This window comes from Taurulus bubalis (genome assembly GCF_910589615.1).
Source record: "Taurulus bubalis genome assembly, chromosome: 1".
Classification (NCBI taxonomy): Eukaryota; Metazoa; Chordata; class Actinopteri; order Perciformes; family Cottidae; genus Taurulus; species Taurulus bubalis.
The window spans coordinates 22,921,502-22,948,400 of NC_136589.1; the positions used below are offsets into that span (position 1 = coordinate 22,921,502).

At 42.6% G+C, this 26,899-nt stretch overlaps 1 protein-coding gene across 1 annotated transcript in view; it reads right to left on the minus strand.

Moving 5' to 3' along the window:
• Nucleotides 1-26,899, minus strand: part of brinp2 (bone morphogenetic protein/retinoic acid inducible neural-specific 2) — a gene marked incomplete at both ends in the record, with an annotated part of 144,356 nt that overhangs the window by 69,476 nt on the left and 47,981 nt on the right. Inside the window, 2 exons of the mRNA XM_079216273.1 lie at nt 5,116-5,221; nt 25,712-25,893. Of these exons, the coding sequence (XP_079072399.1) occupies nt 5,116-5,221; nt 25,712-25,893 (288 nt within the window). The remainder of the gene's footprint in view (nt 1-5,115; nt 5,222-25,711; nt 25,894-26,899) is intronic.

A 26,899-nucleotide genomic window follows, 5' to 3' on the forward strand; every position in this document is an offset into this window, starting at 1 on the left:
CCAACATCACAAATACAAATTTGCCTCGAAGGGCTTTACAATCTGTACACATAACATCCCTGTCCCGGGACCTCACAGCGGATCAGGAAAAACTCCCCCAAATAAAGATAGTAAAAACCCTTTCACAGGGAAAAGAGGGATGAAACCTTCAGGAGAGCAACAGAGGAGGATCCCTCTCCCCAGATGGACAGAAGCAATAGTCAATGTCATGTGACCAGAATGAATAATGTAATGGCGTTACAGCACATTCAATGAAACATTGCAACATATCCTCAGACAACGTTTATTATGATATCGTACGACGAGTTAATTTGTTCTTTTTCTATCAATATCCAGCAACTAGATCAATCAGGGCTTAGGCATCAAAACTACCTGGATAGGTTTAGAAAAAGATTGGCGTGTGGGTTAAAATAACTACAGAAGTGGCATTACTCTAAAACAAGATTTGTGAGAAATAACGTTTGGATTTAAATCTATTCAAAACTATGGTGCTAGTGTTACATAAGTACAGAAGTGACAAATACATCAACTTTGGTTTAAGATAACCACATAAATGGAATTAGGAAACAAATTAGTCACAATTAGTTAATTACGGAAGCGGCGTAACTTAGGTATTGAAGATATGTGACAAATAAGTCAATAATTGGGTTAAAATAACTTGTTTTGTGACAAATGTGTTATTGTTCGGGTCAACATATCTATGGAAATGGAGTAACTTAAGTACGATACGTGACATTTAAGTAAACGTTTGGGTTAATATAAATAAGGAAGTAGCGTTAATGAATGAATTGTCATGCCATATAAACATGGTTTGACACATTGCTATTACAAGCATGTTGATACATGCGGCTTTAACTTTAGTTTTAAATGTTTTCAGGTGCGTTATGGGTATAGTTATCACGTAAAAATATCCGTGGGGTATTATTTCCTTGATACCATGACTAACGGCTAGTATGAAACGCATTCAGACATAGAAAAGAAAGCCTCACAATGTCTGATCCAACACAGGACTTTTACAAAGAGCTGGTATTTTTCTCACTCTGTTAAATGGCGCAGCCGGATCCCATGCTGATAATACTCATCACTTCAGAAGCACAGAGCATGCTGGCTGCATTCCAACACAATTGCCTTTGGCCGTACAATGGCAAAGCAAATTACACTTCAGCTTTCGAGAAATCTGAAGTGTAGCCACTGTGAAGCGGTCGCTCAATGAAACGTGTGATACCTTGCATTTGGGACTAGGACGGTCCCAAGGACGAACTTAAATGACGGGAAAAGTTTGGTCCCCCTTTGGAAGAGGTTACAGATCAGTGCTAGTAATTATTCTCTTAAAGGAAAGGAAAGGTACTGGGTGGCCAGGGAGCATAATGGTATTTTGATATTCTCTCCTTTCTTTTATGATCTTTTAATATTTGTGTCCATTAGCCAGTCTGCCCACAAGCCTGTGATGTTCCAGTATATGCCAAAAAACATCTACAAGAAAGTGTTGATCATCATTTCAGGAGAAGTATCTGCTACTGTATTATTAACACCCAAAGTGATACCTCAGAAATTATATTTTCCTCTGCTTCATCGAATAGAAAATAGCAATGAGCTGGTTAGCCGGCTCTGAAAACTAAAAAACCCTGACCCCATTAAAAATCCAGTGAGAAGTGACCCTTAAAAATTGTGATGTAAAATTTTTTGGTAAGAATGGAAAGTTAGAGGTAGCCCAAAATGATGTTGGCATGTAGTGTGAGCCGGATGCAGGACAAGACTAAACTTAAGGGGAAATGAAAATTAATTAATTAATCTACTTTAAAATATTGTATTTAGGTATTGTAGTGTTTTTGAAGCTAAGTTTGTCACATTTGGACTTGCATATCTATGTAAAATAAATTGTTTATGTGTACATTGCATGAAATATGATAATTAATAAGGGATATTATTATGGAGGATTTGTAACTGTATGCATATGAAGGTCACTTTTATTACTGTAGAATGATTGATGTGTGAATGAATGTTAGACAAATATTGCATGCTGCATGTTGCATTGACTGCCGCTTTAAGTTATTGTAGTTATCTTGTTCGCCTGAGGGGGCGGAGCCGAACATTGACTTTTGAGACAGTAGACTCTACCCTTTTTGGGGAAGAAGAAGAAGACAAAGAAGAAGAAGAAGAATAGTTCCGCCCCTGAAACGGCAGGCCCAATAACATGGTTATACCCAGAGGTAAATAAGTATTAACCAATAGGAAGGCCTCTAAGTTCCGCGAATGAGTAGAAAACTAACTTGAATGCAAACGCTCGTCCTCTTTCCGTCTGGTCAGCGAACCCCTCAGACCTGTGGTCTGGAGTCCGCTGTGGATCTGAAGAGCCCGATCGAGAGCATAAGCTGTCTGTCATTTTTATTAACTCTTTTGGATTCCGGACCTTATTACCCACCACCTCTCAGGATCTTGAACTTATATTCTTTCAGTATGTTTTAAGACATTAACACAATTTCCCATTAAATATGGGTTTTCCACATTGTTCTCCCTGATTCAAATATCCTATCTATGAATATGCCAAAAGTCCATTATTAAGACGTGTGTATACACAAAAGTCCATTATTAATACACATATTTTTCGTGGCCCAATAGAATGACAACTGTTATTTAACACGGATTACTACTTTCTGGATTTTTATATATGTATTTATTTTATTTTATTGAAAAAACATGTAGATACAACTAAACAAACACAAATCTTCATAAAATCCTAATTACTAACTATTACAATACAAAACATGGTGAGCACAATGCTAACACACATCATTACTGTACGCACAGTGAAGCTCAAACATCCAAGCGAATTAACAAAAGGCAGAACACATTATTTACTTTGATAAACAAATGCATTCAGTCGAGGTGAATGAATCCGTATGTCGTAAAAAATAGATTCAATAATTGGATTCTTCTTCCACAGTGAGCTGATTCCTCTGTACGCTCAATGTTTTTGAGAATGTGTCAGACTGAAGCTTAAAGTTTATTCAGAAAAATTTAAGTCGCCACTTAATGAGCAACTTGGGGAAAAAACTCAAATTTGGGGGCTGACAGGGCAGGAACAGACTGTATAGAAGAAGTAGATGTAGTCATCATACCATTTACTGGCACCATTCACCATATGTATCTATTATTGCATGTTTAAATAATTTTATATTGCACCTTTCACCGAGTCAAATTCCTCGTATGTTCAACGTACCTGGCAATGAACACTTCTGATTCTGATCGTGACGTCACCCATTGGTTTGTGGACTGCTGTTTTAAAGTCTTGAGTTTTGAATTATGGCCGTCGCCATGTTGTTTTTTTTGCAACCAATGAACGTAAGTGACCATGTTTGGAATGCGGTGGAGTGGCGTAGTGACGCCGGATACGGCTCTGGTAGCAGCCTGTCAATCACAGGAAGCCCACCCTAAGAAGACTTGAAGCTAGAGATTGAGACATAAACTAATGTTTACAATGTTACTGAGGGAATAAATCAAGAGAGAAATAGAGTCACGGGCCGACTCCGTTGTAAATATGGCAAATGCTGATCTAATACTGCACTGGATGTGTATGTATTGTTCGCCGTTGACCGGCCACCTCCTATTTCATCTAGGTATATTTTTCTATTATTTAAAAGGAGCATCTAATGAAATGATTTCCTACAGTAACTTGTGTTTTGAAAACTGGATGTGCTGGCCGTGAACCGACTCGTTCTTAATGCCATTTGTGTTCACATTTGGATGTGAATGGACCGATGTGAGGATGGGGTGCTTCCTTCCAAAATGCTATTCACTTAGCCCACAGCTTTTACACCCATGCCCCAATCCCTGTGAAAGATTCCACCCTTGGCGTGGTGATTATTTTATATTTGAATTACGGAAAAAATTTACAGAGTTGGCCCTGCTGAATGGGAATGTGGGCCCGTCTTGTTTGTCACAAAGTAAATAGTTAAGACTTTTCTGTATGTACTGCTGTGAAACTGTAAACACAATTGCGTTGTGGTGTTGCAAAGTCAACAGGAAACGTGCACTCAGTAGATCGCTGGTCTCCACCAGGTGTGTCTACACATCCCCAATCCCAAACAAAGGGGAGTTGAATGTCCCTCAATTGTCCCTCCCGACTCCCTTTCAATGGCAATTGTGACAAAAATAGGGGCTTATCAATTTAGTTTAGGGCCGTACTTTAATGGATCATAACATATCTGGTATGGATTTAATCTGCAGAAAAAAAACAAGACCAAACTTTTCCATGGATGTCAGTTTTTGAGCCTTACTCTTTCTAGTTACCTCACTCTTATTTCTCTTCTGTTTTGCACTGGTGGCAGTGCTACTTCTACACCCTGTTGTATATATTTTACTTTTTTTTACGCTATCCATTCTTTCTTATTCCTTTGTTTTAATCCTTGATCACTCTCTGGCACAATAGTCTCCTTTAGCATTAGTCAAGTTTTATCTTTTCTGTTGTTACTGATGCACTTGGTGATCACCTGTGGCCTCTTGCTAGCCGCTCAATAAATGTGAATATCTACAACCACAGTGGTCATGAATCTGCACAAAAGAAAATATTAGCCTGATTAGCGCAGCTGTTAGCGAGATTAGATGTACACTGGTACGCCTGGCGGAGTTTATTAATGTTTATTAAGCCTTGAACATTGCTCAGACTTATTTTTCGTGGCCCGATAGAATGTCAACTGTTATTTAACACAAAGGGCTTGTCCACGGATTACCACTTTCTATGCGATTTCCTTCTGCGCAGAGTGTTCCAGGTGCAATTGGAAGGGGGTCAGGGAGGGGTGAGTGTGGCTGGATACGGTCCATCTACAACTCGGCAAGATAGCAGTTTCCCCCCCGAGAGACTGAGAGGCGCTCAGGCAAAACAGTCCTATGAACCACTGCAGCGTAAAGTAAAGGGTCATCCCGGCCAACTACTACACACAGGAGGTCACGGGCTTGGCAGGGTGGCGGATGGAGGTGGCGCCAATGTGTTGTCAAATCTGTCTGCAGACCTTTTTCTTTGGGGATGTGGATGTGTGTGCGTGCACAGATTTAGGATGAACATATGTGAGAGATGGTGGGGGTGTGTGTGTGTGTGTGTTTATTATCAAGCCTTACCCTTTAGGTGGATCTTATTTTCCGGGCTGTGCACCAACACCGAGCTAACTGAATCCAAGCTGTCATAGTTACTGCAGCCGAGAGGGCCTGTCCTCGTCTCGGTTACCTAGGAAACAGAGGAAGGACAGATCTATTTCAAATATATGTTGCTGTAAATTTCTTTTTTTCACATTAGCGCTGAATGAGGCAGATGTTTGTTTCCCGTTTCTGGCAGGCACGGGCAGACGGGATGGGGCCGAGGCCTCGGACAGCGGAGACAAAGCCAACACCATGTTTTGCATCTTGCCTCGCTCCCACAGCTGCAGCCGCCAGAAGGGAGGGAGGGAGAGGGGGAGAGAGAGAGAGAGATTTTGTTTTTTACAAAAACACTTTATTTACAAATTTTCAAAGTTTTACAAATACAATCAGTGTTAATGTAATAAATAACAATAGAATCCTTGTTCTACCGTTTCCCTTTTTTTTTAAAACACCATCAGTCAGTTAAAAAATGTGTAAAAGACAGTTGACCGTCCGAAACCTTGCACAGTGTGTTCTTAAAACACCACCGCTCTATGAACGACTCAAGGTCGGAGATGTGGTGATAAAAACAAAACTCGAGCCAGAGTCTTGACCGGAGGTTTGTCCTCCACACTGCCGCCGCTTCCTGCCCATCCCCATGCTCGACCTGCCTCTTTCTGCTTGTGTAAATCGCCAGTATAGCCTGGCCTGAGATGAAATTGAGGAGCTGCCACTTGTTTTTAAAACTTTTGTTGTAGCCCGCTCCCATAATAAAAATCCTCTCAGTAAAAACAACGAAGAAGCGTGTAAAAAACGATGTTAAAAGAGAGAAAAGACTGGTGAGTCTCTTACACTCAGTAAAAACGTGATAAACTGTCTCACGTACTCCGCAAAATGGGCATCCGCTAAAAACAGCTGGGTTAAGAACAGAGATAAAAGCGTTCGTAGCGACGGCACCGTGGAGGATCCTCCACTGGAGGTCGCCTGTCCGTTTTTTGAGGGGGGCTTTGTATAGGAGCCTCCACTGCGGGCTGGGGCCATCTTGTCCCCACTTCTTTGGTAGAGAGTCTCTTTGTCTGCTTCGTATATAGTCAGTTTTGCAGGGTGTACGACTCTCAGAAGGGGGCCGGTCTTCTCTCCCAGGCCTGGGCTCAGGATGATGTCCGGGTAGGGGTCTGCAGTGTTGCTTCTGGTCTGGCTGCTCATCAGGAGGTGCTGGTCTTTCTGTGTTAGCCTCCGGGACCAGAGCCCCAGTATCCTCCCCGCCGCTCGGAGAGACTGCAGCCCCAGCAGAGAGCCCAGGGCCTGGGCGTCGGTCAGTGCCGGCCCCACTGCATCCACCAGTTGCTGCAGGGTCAGGGTTCCAGACTGGGTCAGCGCCGCCATAAGGCCGTGTGTAGTGTGGTCGCTGACGTCCAGCCTGGCTCCATTGACCAGTGGTTCTCTCAACAACCAGTGCAAAAATGAGGCAACATAGTTAATTTTAAGAATTTAGGATCCATTAAAAACTGAGCATCATCCAAACCCAGGTTATTGGCATGCCTCAGGATGCTGCTGGCCACATCTCTCCACACCAAATCTGCCGGGCCTGTGAGGTACATTTGAATAAAACGCAATCTAAAAGTGGCAGTCCGGCTGGCCAAGTGGACAAGGCCCTGTCCCCCCTCCTCCCTGGCTAAAAACAACCCCCTGCGGCACCCAGTGCAGACCCCCCCCAGAGGAAATCCACCATCTTTCTTTGGATCTCCGCAAGTAGGCCTGAGGGGGGGTCCACACAGGTTAGCCGGTGCCACAGCTGGGATGCAACTAGGTTATTAAGAACCAGCACTCTCCCTCTAAGCGACATCTGGGGGAGCAGCCATTTCTATTTTTTAAGTTTCCCTTCAACCTTTTCTATGACGGTCTCCCAGTTCTTCTTTACTATATGGTCTGCTCCCAAAAACACCCCTAGGTACTTTAGACCTCCTCTCTTCCATTCTAGGTTTCGGGGGAGAACTGGGAGACCTCCGCGCCACTCACCGACAGCGAGGGCTTCACTTTTCCCCCAGTTGACCCTCGCTGCCGCTGTCGAGCTAAAATCCTCTACAATACCCGCTAAAATATCAACCTCGTCCTGGTTCTTAATAAAAAATATATTATCATCTGCATAAGCAGATAAAATCAATCTTCCATTAAAATCTGGATAAAACAACCCCTGAGTGCTGGAACGTATTTTGTGGAGGAGAGGTTAAAGGGAGAGAGCGTAGCGCATCCCAGACAGAGCACAGCCCTGCCTGACCCCTCTACACACTCTAAAAGGAGCACTCAGACTGCCGTTGATTTTCAGCACACTCAAAATCCCTGTACAGCACCTTGATCTTGGCTATGAAACCAGCGCTGAACCCAAAACTCTCCATCACTTTCCACAAGAAACCATGTTCAACGCGGTCAAAAGCCTTTTCCTGGTCCAGGGAAATCAGACCAGTGTCTACACCTAATGAACTAGAGACATCCAAAACATCCCGAATTAGGTGCACGTTGTCCACCATGGACCTGCCAGGGACGCAGTAGGCCTGGTCCCGGTGGATGACCTGCTCCATGACCCTCCCCAGCCTGGAGGCCAAAGCTTTGGACAGGAGTTTGTAATCCACGCAAAGCAGTAACACAAGGCGCCAGTTTTTGATGTAATGCAGGTTACCCTTTTTGGGCAGCAATGCTAGGACTGCCCTCCTACAGGACACTGGCATGGAACCCCAGGCCAGACACTCATTAAAAACCGCCGAGACATCATCGCAGATGATGTCCCAGTAGGCCTTGTAAAACTCCACCGTGAGCCCATCGATGCCAGGAGCCCGCCGTCCCTGCATGCCCTGCAGGGCAGTCAGCAGCTCCTGCTTCTGGAGGGGGGCGTCGAGCTGTGAGTTGGTCTCTGCGGAGACCTGGTTAGTCCCCCGCAGAAACCCTCCAGGAGAGCTGGCTCTTCCTGGTATTCTGTGGCGTACAACTGTTGATAAAAGCTCACAGCACGCCCTCGTATCTGGCCCGGGTCCGTCAGTTCCTGCCCTGTGTCAGACAGCAGTGCGTGGATTACGTTCCCCTGCCCGTTCTTCTTCTCCAGACTGAAGAAATAGTGAGACGGAGCATCCATCTCGGTGATGCTCTGGAACCGGGACTTGACCAGGGCGCCCTGCACTTTACTACCCAGCAGGTCGGCTAAAGCCATTTTTTTCCCTTTGAGGTTTTCAATATAACCTTGATTTCCTGTGGACTCACCTAAGCGTTCTAGTTCCACTATATCGGTCTCTAGATCTTCCATAGATCTGGTGCTGTCTCGTGTGACGTTCAAAGTGTGCTGTTGACACAGTAGTCTTATTTGTGTCTTACCGTGGTCCCACCACTGCTTAAGACTACTAAAATCACCCTTCCTCTGTCTAAAAACACCCCAGAAATAAATAAAAAACTCTCTAAAACTCTTATCAAATGTTAAAACAGAATTTAAATGCCAATAAGCACTTCTGGGTAAGATGTTTCTGATAAAAACATGAGACAAAACAAAAGAGTGATTACTAAAACCAGCTGGCATAATGGCACAACTCCTAAAGGTGCTAAAATGATGCTTAAAACAATAAATACGATCTAGCCTAGCTGAGGAGACCCTGCTCTCTCTGAGGTGGGACCAGGTGTACTGCCTGGAGTCTGGGTGCATCCTCCTCCACACGTCCACCAGGCCGTGAGAGCGGACCAGCTGCTTCAAGGCGTGCTGAGAGGCTGGATGAGGCTCTGTGTGATTACGGTCTAAAACTGCATCCTCTGTGCAGTTAAAATCCCCCCCCAAGAATAAAAAATCCTCCGTTGAGCAGCCATTTAAAACTTCATCTACTTTGAGTAAAAACTGCTTCTTCTCTGCACGAGATGTTGGAGCATACACGTTGATAAAAACAGCAGACAATGTGTCGAACCGAGCTTTGACTAAAAGAAGCCTCCCCTCGATAAAATGCTGGACCTCCAGTGTGTTGGGTTTAAAAGCCCGTGAGAAGAGGAAGCCCACTCCTGCGCTGAGGGAGGTGTTGTGGCTTAAAACGACTTCCCCTTCACACTCCCTTCTCCAGTCAGGCTCATTGTTAAAATCACTGTGCGTTTCTTGTAAAAAGAGAACGTCCATATTTTTCATTTTGGAAGTTTCATAGATAGACGTTCTCTTCTGGACGTCCCTGCCACCATTTACATTTAAAAGCCCTATTTTTAAAACATCCATGGTGGATAGAGTTAAAATGAGAACCAACCAATAAAACAAAAACCTAAAAGACCTTTCCAGAATTGCCCCTTCCATGAGTGTTTTGTTGTTGCCTTGCTTTGGTGACGAGTTTTTTTAATCTAAAACCCTCCTGCTCTGTGAGGCCAGGCTCCCCCTTCTGGCTCATGTGGAGCCTGGCCGAGGCGATAAAAAGACCGAGGTCTGGGAAATGGTCGCCAACCTTCACCTGCTGGTTCTTGGTTTTTGTTAAAAACACTTTCAGTTTCTCAAGTGTAATCGTTTTGCTTTTTTGGCTGCTGTTAAAAACAGCGACATCACTGCTGTCCGACACACACCCATCCTCCGCACTCTCATCAGTCACACACTCATTTGCCACCCCCCTCCTGCTCGACCTCCTACATTTTGCTGCACTCTTCTTTTTGTTTGCTTCCTCCAGCACCACTTCCTCCATCTCCGCCTCCTCCACCTGCTCACTCCACAGCACACTGTGCTCCTCCATGTCCTCTTCCTGCTCCTTTGCCTCTACGCCTTCCTCACCTGCCTTCTCCTCCACCTGCCTCACACACACACCACTCACACCAGCCTCCACCTCATCCTCTCCCACTTAACCCAGAGCACCCTCCCCTCCCGGAACAATCTCCTCACCCAGAGCACCCTCCCCTACCGGAGCAAGAAACAACTGTTCACGGTGATGCCCGTCTCGACGACGGAGTTCACCTTCTCCACCCGGTCCAGAAACACCACCACCGCACTGTTCATACGAGCGGCCGACACCACGCCGCTGTGGCCGACCATTTCCCCCACAGCGAGGCCGACATCCTCCACGCTGCAGGGGAACGTGGCACAGACCTTCACCCCGTGTTTCCGTGTCAAATGTTTGTAGCACGGGGCAGCCATGGTGCTAGCCGGCTACCCGCAGCGCAAAAAATAAATAAAAATAAACCCACTAAATACACCAAACACCAAACTATAAACTACTATGTGATTAATAAACTGTGTGAAAAGTATAACATTAACAGAGTGAAATCACAAAAAGATGCACACGCTCTGTCCCCACCACCTGCTCTCAGCTCACACACGAGAGAGAGAGAGAGAGAGAGAGAGAGAGAGAGAGAGAGAGAGAGAGAGAGAGAGAGAGAGAGAGAGAGAGAGAGAGAGAGAGAGAGAGAGAGAGAGAGAGAGAGAGAGAGAGAGAGAGAGAGAGAGAGAGATTCAACTTTGAAGAGACACACAGGGAAGTTCGAGCTGAGTCGGGTGTCTTGGTCTGATAATGACCGTGTGTTTGTGTGGAAATGCAACCATATTTGTGATGGGCGCATCAGTAGTTCAAGATGAGGCATTAAATATGGTGTTGATCCATTGATTGATCAAAATTACAAATTTAAAAAAGTTACATGACTTACATGGACTATTTATTATGTATTTGTACTGATTAAATAAGAGAGAAAGCAGTACATATGTATTAAATATGTATAAATATTTGTATAAATCACAACCGTGGTGCAAAAAAAACATGACTTGTTTTTGACCCAAGGGCCCCTGTGACCTCGGTTCCTCCCACTCTATTTGCATTGTATGTTTCCTATCCTTCAGGACCTATTACGCTCAAATAGCAGATTACATGCAGTACGTGAAGGACTTTGTATTTTACAGAGAATCCCTGTAACTAACCAGTGCTAAGACTACCACGTCTCCATGGCAGTCATAGCACTTGTACCTTGGTATAAACTACCAATTATTGCAACGGGCACCAGGGTATTTCCCCAGGTGGCAATCCAGCCAGCAGCAGGTTTGCAGTGAAAGTCCTCCAAATCTAACACCAATGTACTTCCTTTGCCGTCTTTTAGGACACAGAGAAACGTTTACCATGAGTAAAATCATGGTTAAAGAGGCTGTAATTTATGTTACAGGGCCCCAGGGCTCAGTGCTGGGTATGCTGCTATGCTGATGACACACAGCTCTATATGAGGACAACCCCCACTTCTTCTGATTCCCACTCTATGTCCACACTCACCACCTGCCTGGAGGACATAGAGACGTGGATGAAACTCAATTTTCTTCAGCTAAACAGTTCAAAAACAGAAGCATCTTAACGTCTAGCATCCTAGTTGGCACACCACATCAGCTCCGCTCCTCCACCATCACCTGTATCACCTTCTCGGGTCAAAACGTCCCTCTCTCCACATCTGTCACCAACCTTGTTGTTAAAATGGACCCTAATCTCACTTTTGACACCCATATCAAACACCTCTGCAAGACAGCTTTCTATCACCTCAGGAACATCGCCAAACTCCGTCCAACACTCACCCTGACAGATGCAGAGACACTTGTCCACGCCTTTGTATCGTCCAGGCTGGATTACCGGAATCTCTAACAGGAACATCCAGAGACTACAACATATTCAAAACAGCGCTGCCAGGATCCTGCTAAGAGTCCGCAAATACGACCACATCACCCCCGTTCTGAAATCACTACACTGGCTCCCCATCCCGCACAGAATTGAGTATAAGCTCTCCCTCCTCACTCATCAGTGCATTCACGGACATGCCCCCCAATACCTAAAAGAACTGCTCACCCCCCAGACCTCCTCATTCAACCTCCGTTCTGCAAACAAAAATACCCTCCAAGTTCCCAGAACCAAGCTCCGCACTATGGGCGATCGGGCCTTTTCCTCTGCAGCTCCGAGGCTGTGGAATTCCCTCCCCGACCATCTGAGGGCCCCACAGACTGCAGAGGCTTTTAAACGTGACCGAAAAACTCATTTTTTTAAGAAAGCGTACTGCTAAAATATCTTTTATGGGCTTTGCTTTTAGATATATCTTAAAAATGTTCTTGTTTTATCCTATTCTGTAGCACTTTGAGATTGTTTAAATATAAAGTGCATTACAAATGCAATGTATTATTATTATTATTGTATAATAAGAATCCGGTAAACTAGACAATGTGAAGCTTGTAGTCATGTCCTGTCTCGACAGAGACGGATCTCCAGAACCTGCAGCTCCCCCTTGGCTCCACCAGCTCCCCCGTGGCCACTGGCTATCTGCAGCTAAAGAGGAAGGGGTGGGCCCAGTAGTCTCTGCCTCCAACCTTGTCTTGCTTTTGAGCCTTTCTGAGGCCATTGCCAAGATGCTGCTCTGATGGTCCCACAAATACATATATGGAGATTGATTGAAAGCACAAGTCGTTTCAAAACTTGTATTAACGGTATTATTAGCAGGCTGATATTTAAACCATCCATCCATTATCAGCCGCTTATCCGGGGTCGGCCGAGCAGGCAACATTTTCCAGCTCATTCTGGGGGATCAGCCAGGAGAATAATCCCTCCAGCGTGTCCTGGTCTTCCCCGGGGTCTCCTACCAATTGGACGTGCCTGGAAAATCTCTAATGGGAGGCGTCAAGGAGGCATCCGAATTAGATGCCCGAACCACGTCAGCTGACTCCTTTCGATTTGAACCAACATAGGCAATATATCATGATTTATTGGAGAAAAAAAAAAACAGCATTCAGAACCCCCAAATAGCCGGAATGGAATAAACCGTTGTTTCATAACCACATTTTCCCACCACTGCAGCGATTCCCCTGTGAGATTGTCAGCCGGATCAGCCTCCTTGGATTAAATAGTCTCCTATTTGCTGTCTTCAAGCTATCTCTCTTACACACCATTTACTAGCCCTCTACCGTTCTGGCTCTTTGTGTGGAGGAAACAAAGAGGAGAGTCCCTCACTCACAGTTATGTCTCAGTAGGAAGTACATTTTGTGTCTGCTCCCACAAGAATGAATAAACCCCCCGAGCTGAAGAAGTGCCCCTGACATTTCCGCAATTAAGCTCCATTTCAAAAATAAGTATTTCCCACACATCACAGACATCAGGAGTGCTTCATACATGCAATGGAAAATATGATACATGAACAGCATCCTACTTGACATGCTGTGAGAGAGATAGTCCGCTGCTAATTGGGGCAACACAATGACAAGAGAGGCGTAAGAGGAAGTGAGACAAAAGTCGAGTGTATACAAGGGCACACAAATGTTCCAAGATCAAGCTCGAGACAAAAAAAGACAAAAGACCAGGGAAGAAAGGAATGAAAGGAAAAAAAGAACATCCAGAATGAATGAGCGAGGACGCAACAAATAGTTAATTTCCAGAGTGCGGCCTCTGGCCGAGCCATTCTCCGGCTTAATCACGCAATTTGGCGCCGCCCGTTTGAATTTGCCAGCCTCAAAATAGCCTCTGCCTTGCATGGAGATTACATCTATTATCCAAAGAAATGGAAGTTAGTCTTCAAGGCTCTGCAAAATGATACATTTCTCCAATACATCTCCGAGAGAGGCATCGCCGAGATGTAGTCAAAGATAAGCGAGACATAAAGGCGAGAAGCAATGGGTGATTAGTGGTGGGGGAAGACGCTGTTTTGAGTTGTTACTCGAGATGAGGGCGCAAATAATCTCTGCTTTTAATAATGAAAAAGACTCAACTGTTGCATTGCACTCCTGTTTTTGTTTTGACTTTGGAACAAAATCAGCTCTCTGTTCAAGTTTAATTCAGCCTTCTACGAGTGTGTTCAGATTTAACTAATAGGGAATTTCTATTTGGGTGCTGCTAATTAAAATGCAAATGTTTCAATTTGAGTGGAAAATTTGCACTTGTCCTTGAGTCGTATGATTCATAAACATATTATGGAATAAGGAAGAAAAATGAGAGCTCTCCGGAGAAGGATATCCCACACTGTATGTTAAGCATAGTTTGTGTATACGTTGTGGACTACGGTTTGTGGCTGTGAAAAGATGAAAGTTGTAAGAAACGTAGACAACGCCATGGTACCAACCTGTCAACCACAATTTAGCCACGCCCCTAAAGCGTACCCTGCTTTATGGTCTGCTTGACTCTAAATTACCATAATTTACTAAACGAACTTAACTTACTTTACTAAATGAACGTCATGCTGTGTTGAAGAAGACTTGAAACTAGAGATTGAGACCATAAACTAATGTTTACAATGTTTACTGAGGGAATAAATCAAGAGAGAAGTAGAGTCATTTTCTCATAGACTTCTATACAACCAGAGGAGTCACCCTCTGGTGGACAATAGAGAGAATGCAGGTTTAAGACACTTCTGCATTGGCTTTACTTTTCAGAACAGGAGGTCATTGTCTGGTTGCTAACTAGCTACAGTTAACATCTTAACATGTAGTTCAATAGAGAGCAATTAGACATGGGGTACATCCCAAGTCTCTTATTTGTCATCTCCTCACTCCTCGATCCTCAATCGTCGCTTGAACCAGAATATCGAGGACGGATCTCTTTTGATTGAACGTAGCAGCTGATTGGACTGAACAGAATTTCTAAAGATCACTGTAGTTTCATACCAGAGAGAACACAGATCACAGATTAAACTCTAGTTTTATATTTGATTAGTTTTCTGATTCCCCATCTGGTTAAAATATACGTTCATTGTACGTCTGAACAACAAAAGGACCACAAATAACGTTCTACATTTATTGAAAAAAATGTCTCATGATCTGTTATTTCCCTCAATTACAGATACAATTAGTATCAGATTTGGAGAGACAAAACACTTTTTACATCATTTATCATAATTTCTATTCAGTCACGTGAGGCTGATCATTACTGAGTGTCGGGTTTGAGGAGTTATGTTATTTCAATTTCCCCCGAAACATTGTGGTTTCTCTTGAACACAAATTAATGAATTAGGCTCAATCATATTCTGGGTCATTTACAAACACACAGACGGCAATCATTAATAAATAAGACGAATGCATTCTGCCGGTATAAATAGTATTGTGTCTTTATTAGTATTAGTATAGTGATCAACAGTCTTTCCAGCTGTGATCAGCTGATACATCGTCATAAGAAAGAGACGTCGCTTCAGAGGAAAGGACGTCTCAATTCTCTGAAAAACACATTTCCTTGTTTCTTCTCTCCTTGGATGGTTTCCTTGAAAAGATGTGAGGGAAACGGGGATGCAGTTAGGAGACTTGGGACGTACCCTTGCACTGCAAATTGCTGTCTGAATACACCTGTACAGATCAACATCAATCCATGTCACTGTATTTATTTCAGAAACAAACGTCCATATTTTAATCCAAACCACAATCCTTTCACAAACATAACTGAGTAGTTGTGTTGCCTAAACAGGTTGTTTGGACACTGTGTTCATTCACTGTTGCTCGTGTTGCTGGAAATCCGTAGAAATGTTCGGAAGATGTCATACCACCGTCGTATGAATAAAGTGTGTGGCCAAATCAACTTGTCTCACAGTGGTCCAATGTCGAATACTGAACACCAGTTCTCAAGCTTTAACTCAATGCAGACGGTCCAGCCGGTACCGTCTCCTGCTGGCCGTCTGCGGGCGGTACCGGATTTTGCCGTATAGCAACACAGCAGTGGTGAGGTTTTCGGAGAAAGATCCTGATCACTGCAGCTGACGGCGTTTGGCCAAGTTTGATCCTGGCCAAAGGGTACGACATGAGAAGTCACAATGGATCTATTTTCTCAGTGTACAGAAAACTTTTTTATTAACTGCTCTGAATGCAAGATTTACACTTCTATGTTTCCGCCATCATTTCATCTCTGTTTGATAGTGTTGATTATAATTGTTATCCAAAGTTCTGTCCCTGTTGTCTGCACTTTTCACTTGACTTTCTTTGTTTGCAGAACCCATAACAGTTTCAAAGCCGATAGCTGTGAGCTGTGTAACACCAATACACGCTGGGCTTGTTTGTAACTCATGCAAGCAACTTCAATGACAACGCGCCAGAGAGCTGCCACCCCCGCCTCTGCCTTTGTTGAGAACTCCCAAGAGCCCTTTACTGAGGGGATCTTTCAACCCGGGCCATTTAGTATTTTGTATTTGTATGTTTATTTAACAATGTGCATTATTCTAAATGCCCCTGAAAGTAAATTTGTTTTTTGAATGTATTTCTCTCCCTTTTTCAGAAGAGTTATGATTACTGATCTAACAAACTGATATTATTTACATTCTTATGCCAATTTAAGCACTTTATCAATGCACTGTATATCAAAAGATTGTTTTCATCTTGCGAAAGTGAAAAGTGAAATATGGATTTGAATGAGCTCCTGCATCTGAATGTGAAGGCCGAGCTCAACTAAAACTGCTCTACCACATAATTAGAGGCCCAACAGCAGGCCTGTGCACAAGGATATGATATGATTATATTTGATATGATATAAAATAAGTTATGTAACAAGCAGTGAAATAAAAAAACCAAGGCAGGTGTTAGGTGCATCTGTACAATGTATTGCAATCCAATGCATCTGTTCTGCCATAAGTATTTCTGGCCAATCACGTTTGAGCTGTGGTTTCAGGCAGGTAAACAGTTTGCATGGAGAGCATAAGCTTCGAAAAACATTGGCCGAAATGTTATCTCGAAACCATATAGTTATGGTCTGAAGACTATTTAACTTATTATTAGCTGTTTTTTTATTATGTATCTCCATTCATATGCAGATGTGTGTTTTGTAAATGTCGTGTTTATCTCCGCAAGAGGACGTCTTGACCAATAACTGATCTTGGCTGTAGCCCACAGAGGATACAATGCTGTCAGACCGATAGCCAATGGGTTCCTTGATATGCCTCTAACGTTCAGTTTATAATTAAATGAAATGTGTCTGCATTGTTTAAGTCGTTGCTTCTAATATTCTGAACATGTACGTCGATGAAAAGAACAAAACAACACCTGTCAACATATTGTACAGTACCATCTTTAACTATGGCCTCAGAAACAAACATTTAATTGAATAAACCAAACAATGTCAACAATACCTTTCGTAAAGGTAGAATCTATGGCAGAGCTGTCAAATTAAATAGATTATTGTTCTTATTATCAACAAACGTCGTAAAAAAACACAAACCAAGTATTATCTGAGCATCCAAAGCCTGGGATATCTTATTCCTAGGCTCCATGAAACATGTTCCTTTATTACCAAGGGAGTCTATTTTGGCTCAATCCCACATACACTGATGCTGCTGTAAGTACTCATAAAAAGTGTATTGATCCGCAGCTGAAAATAGTCCCCCCAACAAATACACTTGTTCTTCCTGTTTGAGCAATGTTTGCAAAAAAAACACAGTGCCTGTCTGGTTTAAGACATGACTTACTCATAAAAAAATTAGTTAATAAACGATGTATATGGGCTTGGGACCGAGTACCCCATACAGGGAAGTCTTCAAGCCTGAGAGACGGACTGGCACATTGTTGGCTGTGTTACTGTTATACGGATAAGATGAAATGGGCAAACATATAGAATTATACTTAATCCTTCAAGAAAAGTAAGCAATACATTTGCGTAATCTTCCAAATGTACAGTTTTTGTTTTGTTTTTCAAACTTTGATAATTTGTTCCCCTCTAAATCCTCTACAGGGCCCTGTTTCTCGTACCTGGCTAAACGAAGTCAAGCAAATGTCCTAATGTCCATCTTAAATTAGCGAGATGATTGACAGGCTACCTGGGTTTCTTCACGGCTGATCCGCGCTGAAACGGTCTCGTTAATTCTAGCCAGACGTCAGTCTTCTGGATAAATGCGCGCGCCCGCTCCTCTTCAGAAGGGATAATAATCGAGCACTGACACCACAAAGTTCTAACAGTACAATGGCAAATAAACTCAGAGGAACCTCTTTTTATTTCTCTACTGAGAAGCAGGAGATGATCATGAAGGCATATGAGGTCAATATCGTAGTCATTCACAGCAAACGCATTGCGAATATTCCAAAGTTTTTGCAACGTTGTTGCCGTGAACGCAACTTTAACAGCGCTCGCTGCGAGACATAAGCGTCACAAATATATCAGACAAGTTAAATGCGTCAGTGTTGAGAAAATGTATCGGCAAATTTTAAGTGCTTCATCACCCAAATCAATCAGATTATATTTACGAATAAATATATACTTATGAGGTAGATGTACTGTATGCTCGTATGAATCATGTACTACATGTATATACATGTATGTGTAGATTACCATATAACTAGGAGTTTGAATATGTATGAGCGGATCTGTATGTATGTATTATTCATAATCAGAAATTCAATCAATTGAAGCAGTGAAAATAAATTATGTGTGATTCTCTGTATTTTTATCACGATCAACTTAATCATGTTCTACAATAATGATATGTATGGTGTACTAATAACACTGTCATATAATTATGAGTGCTTTCAACACATCCATAAGTTTCTTAAGAGCTAAATAAACTTAAGAACAGCGCGGCATGCAGCGGGTGATAGTCTTTGTCTGAGACGGGCGATCGGCTGCGTTTGTGGTGATCAATGTCCTCGTAAATAAAGTATTTCTTGCCGGCAAAATCTATAGCGCCGCGTACAGGAAGTCATAATGTAAAGGATGGATCCTGCCGATCTGAAAGAACTCTCTCCCTATAAAACTAATATAACTAATATCGCTCCTTCATCAATGAGGAAGTGAGCTGCCGTTTTTGTCTGGTGGGAGTGGCCAGTTTATCCAGTGAAGTTCAGTAAGCCTGCCCGGGAGCAGGTTTACATTTTTGGATGTGTTGCTATGGTGATTAATCTAAGCTTGCTTCAAGAAACCGAGAAAGCCAGACCTAAGTCATCTTATCCTGACAATTAGCCTGCTAACTCAGTAAGCCAGGTACGAGAAATAGGGCAAAGGACTCAATAGAAATGTGAGTTGCAAACCACGATTTGTGACTTTTGTTGCCAACTAATTCCAAACACAAATGCCAGATTCACTACGCAGAAGTCACTTCTCCTGTTACATGACATCCTCAAGCAGCATTTTTTGACACCACAAAGAATGATGGGATATTTAAGTAGCAGTGAAGGTGTCGAGATTCAGAGGTGAAATAATTTTTCCAGTTCTGTGAAGCTTTTATTTACATCACTGTATGGCGTATACCGGTTAATACAAAATGTTCATCGCTACAGAATGTTGTTTACTACAACACAATGAGGTATAGAGGAGAAAAGTGCCTGGCTGCAGTTTCCCCGCTGATTTTGGCTCTTGAAAGCGGCGGCACTGCGGTAAAAATACTCTTTTGCGCCACACACAGCCAGTTTCTCCCTCTTTTCCAAACAGCACATTTCACACAGGTGTTACAGAGGATCTTTTCTTTTTTGTCTCACAAAACTGGAGCCTCAACTAGATGCGTGACTGAGAGAACCTGCGCGTTACTGCCAGAGATAAAGATAATGTATTTCGTTCCCACCTCCCACGCGGCGTGGCAGCGACACAGAGCCCAGAGGCGTACATGGACACGGGTCAAGTACCTCCCACTCAGCGTCGCTTTCCTCTTGGGCGAGGAGTTGATCTGGCAACACGCACGCGGCAGGTGGTTCATAGCAGAGATCCTCATTTAGCAGAGACATGCAAAGGATGCTCCACTCTATAGTGGGAGTGGTGGCGTGTTTGTGCACTTGTTGGTGTGTGTGTGAGTTTGCAATGCAATGCAATTGCTGAAAATGGGAGTATTTACCTAAACGGTCTTCAAGGAGGGTAGCTGCTTTATTTCTGTCCACATTGACATGTTCTCAGGTTCAGAGGTGCCTTTTAGTTTTTTCCGTCATTTGTTAAGGTGACATTGATCGTCAATGGCCATGAGTGAAATAAATTAGGTAGATTAAACATATGTATGATCTTCTCTTAAAGTGTTGAATTGTTTCATGAAAATCTGTTTCGTTGCATTACATCGTTGCTATGCAAATGTATGCAGGCACATATCATTTGATTATTTTGTCATAAGGGAGAACTGTGGTGTAGGGAAAATAGTGTTTTACACATGGTCTCAGGTGTAAAACATTTGACACATTTATATATAATAAATATATATATATATATATATAATTTTGTATGTATTCTTGGCTTTCCACCTGACTGGAGACCCTGGGGTTCAAGACCACAATGGAGGGAAAATGCTGTGGTTCGGAAATGTGTTGGAAAGCCTGTTGCCACGGTGAACTAGTCCCAGATAAGCAGCAGAAAATGGATAACTAGATTAATGGAATAAGCCCATACGATGGAATCTTGTCTAAATTTGCAAAGCTGAAGTTTGGGGGAAAAAAATAAATTGACATCAGATTTTGAGTCAAATGTTGCTAAAACCTGATTGGTGCACAAACGTCCCCAATAACCAACACTTATGTATTATGTATGAGCCTATGACTCATAGTAAGCACTTGATTGAGAGAGAGAAGAGAGTAGAGAAACCCAGGTCTTGTCTCCCAGACTTGAACCGATGATGTACATGGTCGACATAGGGCAGCAGTTTCCAACCTATTTTGTCTCTGACATACAACCACAGCCGGACGATAACTGGCGTCTATCAAAAGCTGTGGATGTTATAACAGTCATCATTTAATTGAATGACACAATGGACATTTCAGGCGTTAATCTTGGTCTTCAGTCAAATTTGGATCACTTCTCCATCACTTTGAGCTGTCAGTTTGGATTTTTCTGCTCTCTCGTTATGCCCGTGGTGTTCAGGGATTACAACAGATTGATATTTTCATTCTCGGTTTGGATTTGGCTTCAGATTCCCCTCAAACTCCGACACGCTGCATTCCGTACAGCCTACTTCACTGAAAATGCGGTTCTTTTCCTTTCAGACGTTGTAGTTGTTTTTCAGACAGCAGACACATTTGACTTGCAATGTCGGGTTGATTTTCCCGTCCTCTCGGGGTGTCTTGAGCTCTGTCTGTAATCACTCTGTTTCTCTCTCCGTTGGCAGACGGTACTTCTATGGCCGCTGCCGTTTTCCTGCCTTATGTTCTGCTTTTGCATCCAACTCTCCCCATTTTAATATCACTTTTACTAATGTTGCAAAACTGCTAGAAATGTACGAGGTGGACGGACGTGGAGGGCTTTCTACTACTTTTTAAAGAGTCGTTGGTGTGTCCTTGCTGCTGACAGCTGGTGTTACTCTGACTGTTGAAGATATATCCTACCATGCATTTTAGAGCAGTTCCTTCTTTTCTCATGTCCTTTTCCTCCACTTTGTGATGGGAACACAGAGACACTGATGCAGAGTCACCTTCAAGCTGTAGATTTTTTTTCCCTTGAAAACGAGTTAAGATACTAAATCGAGAAAAGAAAAAGTGGCACGTACATGTATTTACTGAATATTAAATGCATTACAGATATATTTCTGAGATGGCTTTGGCCACTTTACTTTAAAAGCATGGCTGAATCAATGCTTCATACTCCAACATTTATAGCATAAACTTGTTTGCAATGTGCGTCGCTAAATGGTCTTTCACAGAACAGGGGATTCAAGAAACTACACACAGAACAGCCCATAATACAATGAGACAGAAAAATGACCATGACACTCTGAAACTAATCTCTCTTTAAAAACCTTTACAACTAGAGTTTTAGGGCGCCTCCACAAGCCAACATTTAGTCAGTTTTAATCAAACTTGGGGTGCGGTTCATCTGGGTAGCTGTGAGACCAGTACTTGCCCAACAGAACATAATCTGACCCAATGGCAGTCCACTAAAATAGTGACGTCCTTAAAGATTTAACCTTTTGGAAACCGTAGAACCATATGTTACCACTTTTCTTACTTTTCTACTTTTGTTCCCCGTGTTCAAGTAGTCGTATGAACCCCATTTAGTTATATTACTTGTATTATTTTATATAATTTTTTTCGGAATTTTTTTGTGAAACATTTTTATATTTTCAATAAAATTACTTTTATACCATATTTTGATCATAACTATGAACATCCAGCATGATCTAAGCAAGATTTCTCAAACATATCTTTTGGAGCGATCACCGACATGTACGACCTCCATGGTTCAGACCCTTACCAACATCCCACATACTAATAAAATACCTTTTTGGAAAGGTCATGACCTAAATATTCGGAATATGCAAGCAAATTGAAGCATATTGGGTGTTGGCACCTATTTTTAGTAAAAAAACTGTGTCGTTCGGTTGAAAAATGGGAAAATCACTGTTTCTATGTGAAAGCCTTCTCTCACTGAGAGCTGTCTGGCCTTAAAATTTGCATAAGCCTTCCCCCTTGCGCTGTGACGTGGATTTACAAAGGTGGGGGCTACACAAGTCGCACAGCACAGGGAAATTTCTACAACATATTTATCTTCTCACAAGGGTTGCGGTATTTTAAGCAATTTAAATGAAGTTAAACAACGCTGTGATTCCGGAGATAATTAAGGAAACGTAAAAAAAAAAAGGTGACATTTTCGTGTCTGATAATAGGCGCAGGGCGGCGAGGATAAACTGGAGAAGGGATTTGTTCGCCTGGTCAAAGCGAGAAGAAACTTTGGCGGCGATTCCAGTCAGAGAAGTGTCAGCGCCCGAGATGAAAAATATAAATTTGCTCCCTCGTACATGCTCTTCTCAGCATATGAATTTATTAATTTGCTCCGCTTTGATCTGCGCACTGTGAACAACGCTAAAAAACTAAACAAACCAAAAGGTATCAAGTTCCGCTCTGATTCAGACTAGACAGACGAGACTGTGGCTTGTCAAAACGCCTTTAATGATCCCAGTCATGAGGCATTTTGCTTTCTGTTGGTGAACACACAACAAAAAGCTTTAGGATATAAGACAGGGCACCATTAAATATTTCTCTAATTGTGGCAATCGAACAAAAAACATTCCTTCCAAAACTTGCTCAATGCCCATTAATCTTCAAATTCAACGTGTTAACTTCTGACAAGGGGAACGACTTGGGGGAAAAGTTTGAAAAGACAATTTGTTGGAAGGCCTGATCCAGTCTTTTACAATGAGATGTATATGGATCCATTCATAACGGCTCCACACGGCTATACATGATTTAGTGTGTGATTTAAAGCATCTTTAGTTATTGCAGCAAAGATAAAAGCCAACTTGTTTGCAGGCTGCAGAGCCCTGGAGGTTAACACAAAAAAATATTTTTCATTGGCTGTTAATTTGCTCCATCACTAAATCAAAAAGTAGGTGCTATACAGAGCCACTTAATAATAATGCTTAAGGCTGGATCCACTTTTATTGATCCTTAGAAAATCATGTAGGACAATTTGACATACAGTACACCTCGCACTTTAAAGGACCGTTAGGAGTTTTGGGATCCAGGCCAGTTGCCTGGTTTGTAATGGTTCATTTCTTACACAGTGAGGAACTTTTAACTGGTTCTGAAACAGTCTCAATTTAATATGGACAACTCTATATGACGTACATAAGTAAACGAGACCATCAGAGAGAAGATTGTCCATTTCTATATCGGTATTCTCAATACTGTTCATCAGTGCCAACACCAAACTGCAAGACCTGGGCCGTATTGCATGGCCCGCTGGAGGGAAAGGAGGCACGTGAGAACAAGTAATAATGCTGGTTCCACCTTAACTGAGACATTACTTTTGTGGAGAAAGTGTGCAATTATTAAAATCATTACTATTTGACACATACTACATCTGGGACTTTTTGGGCCCTTTGGGATATTTAATTGTAGATGTATTGTTATTGCATGATTTGCATTTACTTTAAGGATATCCCTCTGCTGTAAATATGACTTTCCATATTGTTCTACTCAAATACAATTGATAACATCAATACTTTTTTGGCAAACACAGCTACACACAGACAAAACCACAGGATCCGACAAATTGTCAGAAAGTGGCTGAAGTCACGCTGGTAAATTGGACAAATGCAGCTGAACACTGCTTCTCCTGCCTGAGTGTATTTGACTAAATATCACTGGATGGATTGGAACCAGGCTAACGGATGCGGTGAACAGATCTTAATGGTTGCTTGCTATTCAACGTATTTATTCATAATTGTAGCCTTCTTTGCAAAAGATAAGGGGATTGCTTCAGTTCCACTCACTTGCAGACACAAATGTAGCAAATTTGTAGATTTCAGCCCCTAATTAATTCAGGCTAAGCAGATAATGTGGTTCCGTAGCCTCATGCTTAAGCAGTTATGAGATGCAGCATACTTGAAACTTTGTGGTGGTTTTATGTGATAAAGCTTGTCAATAGATACAAAAACTGTATTGCTCAGAGTTTATCTGCAACAGACTTTCTTTAAATTCAAATTTCATGTTCTCACATTAAATCAAAAGCAATTTCCAGAGAGTCCGGGAGACCTTATGTGTTCTCTGTATCTCACGTAGAACCGTACAAGGCTTCGTGATAAAATACAGTGTTGAGCAATCAAGTGTTTTCATCTTCGAATTGACTCTTGGCAAAGTAAACGGTCACTCTCACCTGTGCACACACGGCGGTAAGCTCACAGTGTTGACATCCAGCATTTACTCATTTCAATGCGATTCGATATTTAAGTTGAAGCATGAAAGCGCAGTCCGCCCACCCACTCACCTGCTGTCGTGGCACGAGCAGCAACAGATCTGCTAAAAAAAAGTAACGATCGGTTCTGCTTTGCCTGAGAAAAAAATAAAAAAAGGGTAAAACCAGCCGCAGGAGATAATAGGATTAATTTGTTCTGAGTTCTTGGAGTGGATTTCCGACATAAATCCGTTCCTCTTTGCAATTAACGATGAAGAGAGCTAAAGCTCGGCGATGGGTTTCGGGTGAATGACGCCTCACTGTGTCAAGGTGAGTCGAGTGTCGTGTGCAAAGGGTACACACAATGAACAGCGAGACCGTGTTAAGAACTGACAAACTGATAGAAAAAAAAGGTGAAAAAGGTTGTTGAACCACTTTGAATTCTAGAATTTGTGTCACTTTGTGCAGCAGCTTTGATCAGAACTGATGAAAATGACCAGATGTTTTTAACCCCCCCACGTGCACACGCACACCTACGAGAGAACGCACCCCAGCCTGTAACCCAGTCCAGATGGCATACAGTCAAGTCCAGTATGCATAAATAGACTCTTCCCCCTCAACTGGGACTTCAAAGAAACTTGACATTTGCCTCGCTTTGTGCCTCTGTGGGTTGCAGTGTGCTTCTAATCCAGCCTGCCATTTAGTAAAAATAATATGTTCCTGCTCTCTCTCTCTCTCCCTCGCTCGTCTCTCTCGCAGCTTTTGAGCAATGATGCACCTTGGAAATAATCTTTAAAAAAAAATAGATTGCTTGTGTGCATACCTTGAGAGCGAGGGGAGTGGGGCTATTTGTTACAGGCACAGCTCGGAGTGATCCGTCCAAAAGGGACAGTTTTATAGGAGCCTTAATGTTCACGCGTCTACCTTGAAGCGTGGCCGTTTGTGGACCTGCAGGACTGCAAACTCAAAAGTCTGCGTACAGCCAATAAACACCAGTATTTTCACCGGTGCTTCGTACTGAAAAGGACATTTCCCGGCTCGACTCGACAGTGTAGTGTAAAATACACATGTGGACATGCCGCCTAATGTCAGGAGGCTAAGTCGCTACATGGGTACAGTACCTTGATGGCAGCGGTGGCAATCTGGAGGTGGTGCAGTCGCCTCAGGGTGCTCTCTCGATCCGTGAAGTAGGAAGCGGCCAGCTGATGGAGCAGCTCCAGAGACACCACCGAGCTATTGCTGCTACCCTCCGACTTCTTGTTCAGCTTCTGCTTGTCCAGGAAAATGGTCAAAGACTCCTCTCCTGCAGAATCAATAGTCAGTGGATAGATCTGGTCAGTTTTGGTATTTTCATGATTATCTTATTAAAAAATATATATTTTTTCAATCTTGTCGACCGACGTGTGTCGTGATCTTGTTAATGGCAGAATTACTGAAGGGTCACTTCCGTTATAACAGTTCACCATGCCAGGGCAGCAGGCTGAACTTCTGCTTTTGACATTTCCTTGGCAAAACAGTCTCACTGTGTTTTTCAGACACATCGAAACAGAGACCTACAGGCATGTAAAAGTAATCAATCAACCTAAGCTGCATGTCGTTGGACTGTGGAAGGAAGCTGAAGAACCGGGAGAGAACTCACACAGAAGGCCCGTCTCGCCTGGGAATCGATCCCTGACCTCTCTTGCTGTGTGGCACGTTGCTAGCCCTGTTTATGAACATGCTTTTGGCTAATTGACATAAACTCTGAAAAGGACAATAAGTAAGTCTTAAAACAAAAACATCCAAGTGCTATCGATCAATGCCCGTCACTTCACTGTTACCTAAAATAGTTATTGGCATTTCAAACATTTAAAAGTCCAAGCAGGCACTGCTCTGCGTAGGCTTTATTTTTACTGGAACCGCTCCAAACTCCCACCCACTGAATTCAACACAAACTTTTTACTTGAATTTCAAAGCAGGATTTTGAAAGCAGAGATCGATGGAGCTCACACTTTTGGCTAATTGTTGGACATAGAATTTTGGAATTTAGCTGACATCAGCTACAAAATAGCATTAGCTAATGCTAATAAACAAAAAAAAATGGCTGCTTGTGTTGCATTCTCTCACATTTTTATAAAACAAAACGGGAATCAATGACGGCCTTTGAATGTGAGGCATGCTGACTCCAATTCACCTCACATCGAGTATAATGGAAATATTGATTATTGTCTTATCTTGAGCCATCTTATATCGGTTAGCGAACAGGAATCCAGCATAATTTATGTCAAATCCTGAAAAAATAATGCGTTAGCTTTAGTTGGTGTGGTTTC